The sequence below is a fragment of the Vanellus vanellus genome, assembly GCF_965231255.1.
Source record: "Vanellus vanellus genome assembly, chromosome: 3".
Lineage (NCBI taxonomy): Eukaryota > Metazoa > Chordata > Aves > Charadriiformes > Charadriidae > Vanellus > Vanellus vanellus.
The window spans coordinates 84,350,698-84,364,033 of NC_138907.1; the positions used below are offsets into that span (position 1 = coordinate 84,350,698).

The 13,336-nt window shown below is 42.5% G+C and overlaps 1 protein-coding gene across 1 annotated transcript in view; it reads right to left on the minus strand.

Moving 5' to 3' along the window:
* Positions 1-2,171: 2,171 nt before the first annotated feature.
* The window catches only part of KLHL32 (kelch like family member 32), a gene marked incomplete at both ends in the record, with an annotated part of 96,647 nt that continues 85,482 nt past the window's right edge, over positions 2,172-13,336 (minus strand). The window contains 4 exons of the mRNA XM_082481022.1: positions 2,172-2,333; positions 4,143-4,237; positions 6,298-6,499; positions 8,921-8,979. Of these exons, the coding sequence (XP_082337148.1) occupies positions 2,172-2,333; positions 4,143-4,237; positions 6,298-6,499; positions 8,921-8,979 (518 nt within the window). The remainder of the gene's footprint in view (positions 2,334-4,142; positions 4,238-6,297; positions 6,500-8,920; positions 8,980-13,336) is intronic.

Below are 13,336 nucleotides of genomic sequence, written 5' to 3' on the forward strand. Positions count from 1 at the left end.
AAAACATACAAAACATGCTTGGCGCTGTTGTCTGGAAGCGCACCACTGGGTTTCACAAAGGCTGAGAAATTAATTCTCCCACCACCCGCAAAATAGGAATTACATGTCAGTTCCGCACCCGGAGCGAAGGCTGACGACTCACCTGGTGTGGTACATCCGGGATGAGGCTCAAAGCCCCAAGGATCTCTCCACACACACGTTTTGATTATTTAGCCACCCCGCTCTTGAAAACGCGACACGTAAATGTTTGTGTCCCTGCAAGTCACACACAAGTAGAACTTTGAATAGGTGCCATGCCTGGGCCCTGCACCCCACGCAGGGCAACAGTCAGATTTGGTTTTTTAAAGTGTAAATGATCTGTTAGGAGAGGTGGCCCTTGCACCCTGATTTCCAGGAGATAAAAGAAATTAAACAAAAAATTGTGATGCCTATACAGCTCCCGGGCAGTTAGAGGAAAGTACTGCATGGATTTTGTGTGCATGGGGAGACATCGATAGCACTCAAGGCAGTGTGGCAGGTAAAGATGCTGCAGCTGCAGCTCTGCTCTGTGCAACAAGAGTGAGAAAGCTCAGAAAAACAACAGAAAAAAAAAAAAAAACCAAAAAAAAACCAAACACAAAAAACCACAAAACTTTCTAACCTGAAAATTACCGGAAAGGGACAGGTGATGCTCCGTGGGTGTGCTGCCCAGCTGGAGACGATGATAAAGTTCACCTCTGTGAACCTCCCCGTATCACTAACCAGACCCTTAAAAGGGAAAAGATGCATTTGATTTGGAAACACTGCTCACTGGACGAAGTCAAGCCTGTTCCTGTCCAGCGCGCGCAGGCGATTGCTGCCGCATATTCTGCACGGGGCATTTGCATGAGCGCCAGTAGGAATTTCATAGGTCTGCTCAGATAGCACGGGGGCAGGGAACAGATCAGTAGGTAAAGCAGAGAAGTGCAGAGTACCCATAAATCATAAATAGAGAAAGATTTAATTACATGCTTGGTTAATATTTACAAACATTGAAGTTGTTGTTAGATATGTAAATAAAAGACAGAAATAAGAGACAGGGGCTGCAGTAGCCAAGCAAAGCCAAAATATAACAGGTTAGAGTATTCATTGTGAACTGGCATATGCCTGGAGTATGGAATGGAGGCACACTAGATAAACTGAAAGAATAAATAAATAAATATTGACATTGTTCTACACCTGTTTAGCCTCTGGAGACCAGTGATTTGTGGGACCATATGTTGGACAAAATGAGACTGTTCGTTGATAATTGTAAATGTGGTGACCCCTTGCAAACTGGATATTAAAAATATTAAGTAAATGGCACATTTTAATTATGCAGTAAAGAGGCTGTTCTCCACCATTAAAAGACTGCAGCTGTCAGGAGGAATTGATCATATGACAGAAGGTAACATTTATTTCATAGTAGACCTTGGTAAATGACATCCCAAATGATCTTTAGATTCTCAGACAAACACGTTCAGTTCAGACTTGGGTTTAACCACGAGGCTTTGGTGTCTTTGTCTTTCAGCTGAGACAATTTTTAGCTGTTCCTCATATACTATAGGGCTTGTTTGTTTGGTTGTTTTTTTTTTTTATTTTTGTTTTAATCTGCTTTGCAGTATTTAAATTTCAAATGAAGCAGTATTAAATGAGAACCTGTAAACGATGGAGTTCGAAATTGGAAGTCAACACATTTGTTATTCTTTTTGCCACAGGTATTGAGTAAGTTGCATAATTACCACAGTATTATATCATCTTTGTCAACATAAACACAGCTTTCTATCAGCTTTGCAAGTGCCATTGGTGAACAACTGAACGTGCAGACTCCAAAGAAGAGCAGCCCAGGAGGAGCTGAGAGCATTCACAATGCCTTACGAAGTTGCATAAGGAATGAAGTAGAGACAGGCAGCAAGTAGTCACCAGCAGAAATGCCAAACGCTCTCATGTATATGCTTCTACATCTGAGGCAGACGAGAGAAACTGCGGACAGTTTTTGTAGCTTCCTTCCTGCACAGTAGGTTGTGATCCGACTTTAAGACAAATGTGTGACATTAAAGCAGCAGCCCGTGTGGATTGATCTTTTCACTGATCCAGAGAAACCCTTCTATACACAGGGGTTGATTTTTTTCCTCCCCTCTGCTTCTGATTTTATGAAGTGGACGTTCCTTGTCTCACATTGTGCCGATCCTGTGATGAGGCACTTGCAGAGTCTGAAGGTTGGGGCACGTGAAATAAGGAGCTGGAAGAAAGCATGCTGCTATTCCGTTGGAAGCAAAGGGGAGCGTAGGCCCATAGAATACTTCTTCCTTCCCTTCCTTGCTAACATCCAGCACCTGCAGGCCAAAGCAGACAAAATATTTCAGGGATCACAGAAGAAAGCTGAAACAAATTTGCTGGCACACACCATATAGATGTACTATTAATCCCAACAGAACGGAAGTTTCTCATCATTTTCAGACCGTATTTACAGATCTGGTGATCTATTGTTGTCCTCGTCACCCAAATCTTAGCCCAGCTCAGGCACTCAGTAGCAGACAGGGACATTGGCTCCTGCTTCCTGGCAGCAGAACGTGCAACCACGCAAATAGGGTACTCTGCACAGAAACGCTGCCGTTGCCACAGAGCGTGAATCATCTGTCAGCTTGGTGGTATACAGGGAGCAAGGGAGCTCCATCGAAGTTGGAAAGGCCAAATAAATGAATGAGTTAAAGAAAACGAAGATATATGGAAAAAGTAGAATTTTTTTTTCTTCCGAAGGAGAGGGCAACCTCAAATTTGCTGATCTGAAGATTAAAGGGGCAGTTTTACCGGTTAAAGCCAGGCACGCTGCCAACAACTGAGAAGGGGCAGCACACACAGCTCTGCCAAAGCGCTCGTCATACTTCTTTTCCCGTTAACGCAGGGACTGTCACAGGGACGCTGCCAGTTCACGACCAGTTTGGGGATGTGGACAAATGTCCATTTAAGAAAGCAAGATCCCAGGGTCATTTTCACTTGTCACTAAGCGGTACTTAAACCCAGGTGCAATACTGCAAAGTACCTTCTGATTATAAATAAGCATACTGGTGGAGTACAGCCACTGCCTTGATATTGTGCTCTTACTCCATCTGAAGCACTACGTCAGCTAGTGAAGCCAGTTTGAATGAACTCATCCAATAACAATTATTAGTTATGGTACCCAACAATTCAGTAAAACAAAATTATACTATGACCAGAACATGGTTTTAACTTCTTATCTTGCATGATCTATTCTTTACAAACTCATGCTAATAACTATTTATTATAAGGTCAGCAGCTCAACATCCAATACATTCCCTTCTTGTGCTAAGTCTAACTTACAGTTTTATGGGACAGCTTGGAGGTTAAATCCTAAAATCCTTAGTTGGAAGCAAATGAAAATGTTGTTTATCAGCAAAAGTGCAGAAACCGAGATGTAAACAAGAGTTTCTGTCTGTAACTGCCCAGCTGGTCACAAAGCGGTGGCTGTGATGCAGATTTGCTTCACTCGGAGATGCAGTAAGATAAGAATTCCTAGTTTCTGTATGGGAGTATGTGAAAGCCACGGATCTGCCGGCAAGCTGCTCTTATACAAGATGAGAGAGCAGAAGAGTTTGTTGGACAACCTATTGCCTACAGCAGGGATCAAAAAACTTCCATTCAAGCTTTGAAGCAGTAAGCGCTAGGGCAGGTTGCAGGCTGACTGAACTTTGTCAAAGAACAACTCATTAACTCTGGCTGCTCTTCAGAAAGACAAATTGGAGAGAAAAAAAAAAAAAATAACAAGACTGGCTGAAAAATTGTTAGCCCGTGCCCCATCATCCATTTCTACAAACCTTTTACATTTAAACTTGATTGTATAACCTGAGAATATATACTCCCTATTTTACTCAAACCTTGCCAAAGGAGAGACTCCTCAACCCTGTTTTATTAGAGTATCTGAGAATAATTGGATCTAATGGCTCATCTGGAAATATTTTTAATATTCACAGTATTCTCTGTGTTTATGCAGGTTCAGTGGCTGCATAAGAAACATCCTTAATCTCTCCACTTCACATGCATTTTCCTTTTTGAATAACCTCTGTGCGAAACGTATCCTTGCAAAATTATTGGAAGAGACTTTAAAAGAAACCTAAATCACTCACCTGGATACATGCCAAAGGCTCATTTGTCCAAATCGAATAGCCGCCAACTAAATATATTCTACCATTGTGGACGGCGACTCCAGACTCATTTTGACCTAAAGCAAAAAAGGAAATAGAAACCACTTTCAGTCTTTAATTAACCCTTTTAACACCAAACGTTGGAGTTCTGTAATACGATGCAAATGCACTCAGCAGTAACTTGACTGTTTCAGAATTCACAACATGCAGCAGTAGAGTTGAAGTGTGAGGGCTGTTCTTTGCTCTCCATGGGAACCCCATACGGTGCTGTCCGGAGAGATAACCCAGACGAGCAATAAACTGAGGCTGTGCAGGGGACCATCTGCTGTCTCCTCAATGGCGCAGGTTTTTGTACATGTGTACTTCATAGGTGACAGGCAAGCTCCCCCGCCTGCCTCTCAGCTACTATCACACACGCACATCCAGATCGACACATAGGCCAAGACAGCCGAACGCCCCTCATGTTCTGCCCACACCTGTTAACCCCCCGGCTCCACCAGGTACAAGTATGGCAAATACTGCAGAAGCTGCTGTGCAAGCTCATTCCCATAGCAACAGCCTCCTGAACAAGTTTGGAAGTCTTGAAGGATAAATACAGCCTTAAAAAAAAAAAAAAAAAAAAAAAAATCTTCACTACACAGTGCAACAGGCACATTTACCGTCAGTTGCGGAGACGACACAAAGAAAGGCTTAGATGGTTTCTCAAGGGGCAAGTTGTGGAAACAATTCACCAGGTCATATCTGAGGAGAGGCTACTGTCTCACAACATTTACTGGTATGGGGTCAGCTCCAGAACTGACCTGCAGTACCTGCAGTGCCAGTGCTTTTGCAGTTGCAAATCAGATGGTGTCCTTCTCAAAGAATGTCAATTCCTCCAGATAATAAAGTAATTAAATGGAGAGAAAAAGGGATACGAAAAGCTAGTTGTGTTTGACCATATGTATCTCCTTTTTAATCCATGCCTGTCTCCTGAGTGTCCATGAAGTACTCTGATGACCTGCCTCAGAAACCAAGCAGCCCTTCTCCAGATCCCAGAGGTTAAGAACCTTAATGCAATATCTCAAAAGAACAAAGCTGTCACAAAAGCAGCTTTTAAACCTGCCAGGAGGAAAATTACATAGGGTGACTGTCTTATTTGTCAGACATTCACTTCTCTGCCTTGGTGTTTCTAGCTATCTTGAGCTTCTAGTTAAGCTCCTACATTCTTTGTATCCTTTTCAGTGGTAGATCTTAGAAATCAACGCAATGCCAAATGGAAGAGGATGAAAAGCGAGGTAGGCTTAGTTCTAGGACTCCTGTAGCAGACTGCGCTGAAACGTTTTGGCAGCCAGTCCTGTTACTAAGTGACCTCCATGTCTGTGGCACAAGAGAATGGCCCCAACATTAATGCTGTCCTGGAAATGCATCCTCTTCTGCAAAGTTGCTGGGGGTGCTACTCTGAGGATGCGTCACATGCGTGTCTCTCCCAGGGATTCGAGGAGGTAGTACATCTGGGAACTGTGTCAAGTGGCAGTGAAATTTGGCGGACTGGGTGGCAGAGACAGTGAGTTGCAGTGCTTTGCAAGTTGCTACTGTAACAGTTCCTGCTAATGATGATCAAGAGGAACTTTACAGATCCATCACGAACCAAGATACTCAAGTCATCCCCGACTTGACAGAATTCCAACAGACACCTCCTTTTGGATAATTTATTAAGAAGATATTGCTTAGAAATAAGTGATGGTTAATGGAGTTCAATGCTCTGTAGTGCCAGCAGGAAACGCTACAAAACGGTATCGTGGTAGAGATGGATCTGCCTGTTGAAGGCTCAAACAGGGAGCTAAATCTATCAGTGCAGGCAGTTTTTGGAGAATCAAAAATAAGTACTGATTATACTACGACAAAGAATTTTTGATTGCTTAATTAAATTACATTTATGTGCACCTTCTTAAAAATTTATCCTACAATTTCCTAAGACAAAAGTTTTTTAGAACACTGAATGTCAGAACAGTAATCAAAAGTGTCTTGTTGGCCAACGGTGGCCTCTAAATCAAAGGCAATTGAGGCGAAGTTGTGGAATTCCAAATACTAAAGGCACCTAAAGGGAAAATAATTGATGTTTTATTTTAATAGTAGGGTGTTTTCTCTTTCAGTGTACAATACTCGCCTGTCAACATGTTGAAGCTGCAACGCGTCCATTGGTCAGCATCGATGCTGTAGGAGTCTATGTGCCGAACCAGGATCCGATCATTGTTGTAGTCCAGATCATTCCCACCTAACACATAAAGTTTCCTTTGGACAGCAGCCATGGAATGATACACTCTCCTCTGCAACATCGGGCTACGGCTTAACCACTTATTCTAGAAAGGAAAAGAGAACTTGTCTCAGCACCGCTCAGAGATGTACTCTATTAGTAGTACAATAACAGTAGCATGCTAGTGGTGTTCTCCTTACCCTTGGCCAGAAATCACAAGTGTAAATACTTGCGTTGTTCATACATGCATGTTGGTTACAACACTGACTAGACATAGTGGACTTTCAACACCTGATTTACAGTTCTCACGTTTAAATTCATTAATTTAATAGTATTTCTCACTCTGTATTTTTTCTGTTTAGCTCATCAGGTTTCAAAGCTTTTTTGCTTCTTTAGAATTCAGTAGCAAATCCTCCTTAAGCAAGACAATTAGACGTCGCCTTTGTATACAGAGCTAAAATTATCTGTTCCAACTAGCTCTGTTATGAGAGAGGAGAGATTCTTCTACCTTTCGTTATTCAGAAGCTTATTTGATGTTATCCCTGGGGAATGAAGCAACAGGGAAAAATAATTTCTTAAAGGATCTTCTCAAATGATTCATGTATTTGGTTTAACGCTGACCCTTTATTTGTGGGCACTTACAAAGTAACATCCTTTTGCATACTTTTCTTCCTGGTTAACAATATTCAAGAATTTTACCTGTTCAGGGGAGGGGCAAGAGGACACAGAGGAAGAGGGATTAAAGCACAGTATTTTAAACCTCAGAAGACAATTGCTCGTGCTATGCTTACCTAATCAAACAACCTGGCAAGGGATGAGATTAATTTATTTAAGTGGAGGAAGTTAAAATCCGTGAGGAAATTCTTTGCGTTACGTGTGCTACCGCTCGCGGTAACTCAAGAGCCTCTACTACTACTGCCTTTTAACCTCCACAATATATAGCTATACATTTCAACGGCTAATAGTCGAATATTAGGCATTAATGTTTGCATTAGTAGTCCAGTCTCTTAACACCAGACTATAGACACCATCTGCTTCGCAAAGCCTGCCCGCATCCCCTGATTATATCTTTAGCTTCCTCCACTGCAGTGCCTGCCAGGTGAGCCGCAAAGCGCTGCAAAGGCAAAGAAACAGAGGGGCCTGGTGGGGTCATTTCTAATAAGCCGGCGTGTGAATACTAATCAGTGGTGGGGAAGCAGAGGTCACCCCAGCCGGCTTGTTGGCAGGTAGCTGTGTGCTCTGTGGCAGATGGCAGGCATTATCGACTCGCCACAAAGGCCTCGCGCAGAAGCAAGCGCTGGTGCTGAATGATAGAGTTATTGAGATTCCGTGCGAGATGCAAGCAGATGTGATGGTTTCCAGTACCCACCGTAAACAATATGCCAGCAGAATTTTTAAAAAGAGCCTGTGTGTACAAACACGAAACGGACCTCATTTGAAGAACGCGAGCGCACACTGCCTCTGTAACTCCTTGCACGCCAGGCCAGGCTTCTCGCCGTCAGCACGGCACGCTGAAGTAGCCCTGCCGCTGGTGTTTTGGGGTGCAACTTCCACCTCAGCAAGTAAAGAATCACAGCGAAAGATACACCGTAGAAACATGGTATCTAAATGAGAGCGCCCCCCTCATAAGCAAAATAAGGTTGCTGCCTGTAATTACTACTCGGATTTAGGACAGAATCAGCATTTGTACAATCAACGCATAACGCTGCACCTCAAAAAGAAAGAGGCGGGTGTGTCTTTGGTTGTTTTCTGCTTCAGGACCCGTATGATCTATGCTTTAAAAAGTCAGTGGGAACCACACAGAAGTATCTCCTGGCCCAATTTGGTTCCAAATACAGCAATCAAAGCCCCTATCCTACAATCAGAAAAGTCAATATTCTTCCACGTGGGTGTAAATCAGGCTATGCAACTCTGATTGCAAGCTTAGGACTTTTAATTCCTAATACAAGTAAGAGGGCATAACCATGCCCTAACCCTCTGAAATGGTTACTGAGCCATGCTAACCTAATCAAAACACATACATAATGTATGAAATAATCCCTAAAAGATATTTTAGGTGCTCGGGTAATGAAATGATAGGCACCCTTGCAGTCAGGAGAATAAGTCATGGCCAGGCAGTATAGTTCTGAAAGTATGTAGAAAACAAAAAGCCCATATATGCAATTCAAAGCAGAAATGCCAATGACAAGGAGCAGTTTTGTGATACTGACTTTGAGTATATGTTGCCCAGGGCTGCTGGATTACAAAAAAATGAACAAGCAAAATAAACACTGATAAATACAGGGGATTTAAAGCACGTTTGTGTTTAATCTAAGATGTTTCTAACGCTTACAGGCTTAAAAAACATAATAAGAAGTCAGGGTCTCCATTACTCTGTTAAACTCACCCGTCAGCACAAAGTAAGTTTAAAGCACTACTAATTCCAATGGTCAGCATTTTTAGCCTTACAAAATCATCGTATGTATTTGCTAAGAGATCTGTTTGAAGCAAAACACATGAGAAAAACACATACAACACAGATACCCACCTGCTTAGGATCATAGACCATGAGCCTGTTTTGATACTGTGCAGTATTTGTTACTCCTCCTATGAAAGAATTTATACAGGTTACAATTTTTCATATAAGCAAAACCAGGACCAAGATCAGGTACAGCAAAATAACCAATTCCAGCGTTCATTTGCTGACATAATTACATTGCATATCACCACTTACGCTTCCATTCCACTGCGCTTTTTAATCTGGTTACAAGGTAGTAAGTAGCACATTTGTCAAACATCTAGAAACAAAACAGCAACAACAAACACTCCCACACGCTTCTACCTTCCTTTGTAAAGCTAATTCCATGGGCTAAAAACGAGATAAAAATTGATCTGTGTATAAATGACTGTGCATTCATCCGTCCTCAAGGCGGGAAGATAAAACCATCCCTGTTCCATGGAGCGGGCAGTGTGTGACAGGGTTTAGAGCAGCGGGAGGTGGGCTTGCATCAGAGAGAAGGAAGAGGTTGGAGAGGAGCTCTGCCTAACCAGGAGCGTGACAGGGGACACCACTGCCAGCTGGAAAGCACACTGCAACCTGGTGTAACTGCACTCACCTATATATTTGAAGGAAATTCTGTATTTAGTCTGTATTACAGAGAGAACATCTCCTGGTTCAGTTGTAGACTGATGCTGGGAGGTTACTCCATAGTGACTAGGAACAATGCTACCGTTTAGCATACGTACCTTTCAATAATGTTTGGAAAGCAAGGTATAAAGCACTTCAGAAAAGCCCGGAATAGAGTCTGACCCAAGCAGATGCCACAAACCAACTATTTACCTCAACACAGGAAAATCATTTAATGCCTCATCCTCCCATTCTCTATTGACTTTAACGAGCAAATCTCACTAAGTAAACTGGTAGAAAAATTCTTCAGTCTCAAGTCTGTAATTTTACCTTCATAAACATGTTCTCAAGTGTGCTTAAGCCTCCTGGGGACATGGTGTCACTGCAGCACTGCCACAGGGCCCGGTCCCCCCTCCTCTGTCATCACCCTGGGGTCCATGGGAAGATGGGACCAAAAATAACACCTGCAAGCTGCACCTCACCTTTCAGCCTACCAGAAGGTCTGGACATAACTGGGGCTTGCCGGTGGCCACGCACCAGTGAAACTCATATTGACAGACAAAACTTTTTAATTACAGTTTTAAGAGCATGTGCCAATGACGGACAAAATCCACAGCAATGAGAGGAAGGAATTTCATCTATCACTATGTTTGTTGAAGCTGTAGGTGAACCTGCTCTGGCAGCGGGGTTGGACTAGATGATATCCAGAGGTCCCTTCCAACTCCTACCATTCTGTGATTCTGTGATTCTCTTTTTTTGAGGACTCCAGAGCTGGATGCAGTACTCCAGGTGGGGTCTCCCAAGAGTGGAGTAGAGGGGCAGAATCACCTCCTTTGACCTGCTGGCCACACTTCTGATGCAGCCCAGGATATGGTTGGCCTTCTAGGCTGCGATCGCCCATTGCTGGCTCATGTTGAGCTTAATAACTTGATAATAACTTGAGTGAGGCCAAGAAGCTGATCAACGGATAGCAGAAACTACAGACAAATCTATTCTAGAATCTTGTCTTTGACCACAGTAGTGGGGAGGAATAACACTGTTATTTGGGCGCATCTCCGCAAGCACCAGCCTATACCATGGCCCCTACACACAGACAGTAGCACAAGCTCCCAGCTCAGAGATGCTTACAGGCTACAAGACAGCCGAGATGAGATGTAGTCTTTCCAAACTGTTTCCATCACATTATGCCACACACTGCCCATCGCAGCACCTGTGAAGTACACACGCAAGAACACGCATTGGAAAGCAATGACTGTTCCCATATCTAATCTCACAATCTGTTATTTGTCTCTACACTGTTGTGCAGCCTTCACAGTGTCAGTGGCCGTCAGCCACATGCACAAAGCAATCTTTTCTAATATCTGTTTTGTAATTTGATTTTCTTTTACATAGTTATTTTCACTCCTGGCGTAATGTTTAAAAATGAGAAGTCAGATTAGTATTTTGAAAAATAAAAACCATAGTTATTTGGATGATTACGTCCAGAATGTTAAACTACAGGAGATGCATTGGAAACATAATGCTGGATCTTATATTTCCCTTCAGAAAGGACACCTTAATTTGGGGGGGGGAAGATCTGGAGGAAGAAGAGAAAGAAGGGGGTTGCTTCCTTGTAAAATAACGAAATAATCAAATAAGCAAAATTATTTGCCTCTCTTCACAAAGAGCCCCTTGTATCAAGTACACAGCTTACATTCTTTCCCCTGCAATATTGCTCATCTGTGGTGTTTTATCATTACATTCCCTTCACATACCGCTCTTCACTTTTAGATTAATCTGCCAAAATGAGATGCTAAGGATTTGCATACAGATTTGACTACACAAAAATAGATCTGGAATTAATAACAGTCTCTATATGTTTTAATTTCTTCTAGACTGGAGTACCCTTGCCTCCAGCAGAATTCTTGGCTTTGAAAGTCATCAGGCTGATTTGTCTGCTCTTAGGTTATGATGCCACATGCTGCTACACTGTCCCCTGCAATCAAAGTGCTCGCAGAGATAGATTCCATGCCTTCCCCTAACAAGTATATTTTATAGATTGGCAGTTTTGATCTCCCCTCCCCAGGGGGATAATCTGCATCTTAACAGGTTTCTATAGATACATCTGTCATTAAATATGCCATCTTATATCTGCATCAATTTTCAAACTCAAGTTCCTCCTAACTTTGAAGTGCTATAGCAAAAGTTTAAAATTTTCTGCCAAAATTCAAATTTAACAACTCTACAATGTCCTCTTGAACTATTTTTTTTAAAAATACTCCAGGCAGCTGGGAAAGGGCAAAAGAAGAGCAATATGTCTCTTAAAAAATAGGAATAGGAAAAAAAAAAGTTTAAGTGGTACTAAAAATAATACATACTTTCTCAGAAAAAGAAGGGGTAATTCTGAGATTACTGAAACTTCTCTGCAGTGCTTTCTATGAGGAAAGGAGGGGAAAGGCAGGGAGGCATTGTATCTACACTTGAAAAGAAGTATTTAAAAATACAAAGCATGCTATTAAATTTGATGGCAAGCAATAGCAGCTAATGTGGTAGTAACCTATCAGTTAAGGAAAGAGAAAAAAAACATCTAGCTGGGTAAATGACAGAAAATTTACAGTTTGGTCAGCACTCACTGGGTTTTATAAACTGAGTGCAATGATTGTACTGCTTTGACATGAGCAGCTTGCTTTGAGGACTAGAGTTTCCAGGAGGCAAGCAGCACTCTCAGGACAAGCCTGTGTCTTTCTTGCTCTTACAGCTGTGAGAACACAGTCGCGGGAAGCCCAACACCCAACCCATGGACCTACAATGTTTTTACACTGCCACAATCACTGTTGCTCACTCCCCTGCAGGCTGTAAACCCTGTTTTTCAAGCCCTTCAAGACCCAGAAGTTCTCAAATCATGCAACACTGTCCCTCTACATGGAGAGGTCCTGGAGGAGTCCAAGACCTGCTTTATCCAGCCCTTCCCTACACACAGAAAATATTTTGGTTTGTTACAATCCCCAAAACAGTCCACAAACTGCACCAAAAAGCACCTTCAATAAAGACACCTCCAAAAAGAGAAGGGTGGGAGACAGTAGATTCAACACCATTTTCCCAATAGAAAATTTATAATCCATATTTATAGCATGTCCTAGTAAGATCCCCACGTGACTTCAGAAATCTAATCCAATCCAAATCCCCCAGAAAATCTCACAACTCTCTCTGAAGTCCCCAAGCGCTAGGCTGCACGCACGAATCCGAGTTTGCTGGGAGACGTGTAAAACTACATGTTGGCAAAGAGCTCCCACGTGTATTCCTTCCAGCAAATCCAGGGAATATATAGAAACTCATGACACGCGCCCCAAGGTGCTCTGCTATTTTAAAATAGAAATCTCTCCTCTCTTGCGTGCCTGTGTGTTAAACACAGGATAATCCTTCCTCAACATGCAAGCCCGCTGCCTTTTGCTTCAGCCAGCCCAGGTGCACTGAGGACAGCTGAGCTGGAGCATATTCTCCCACCCTAACGAGTTCCCTGGAAGACACCTTCAGCAGCTCTAATTAAGACTGTTCCACTGTGGATGCAATCCAGCTGCAAACAAGAGGGGCACAAGCCCTGGTTTGTTTGTGGGTTGTTTCTTTAAAAATCACTAAAACCTGATGTTTACATTCAATCTTAAGAAGTACCAGCAGCATCAAACCTATAATGTCCATGCTTGAAAGGTGTGTGATCCATTATCTTTTATTCAAATATAATAAAAATAATAATAGAGAAACACTGTTCCATATACAGTCTAAGACTGGGTCACTGAGGCAATTTTTATGTACTTGCTAAGCTCCTCCTGGTAATTTCTGTGCCAGCTGCCCTGCAAAACT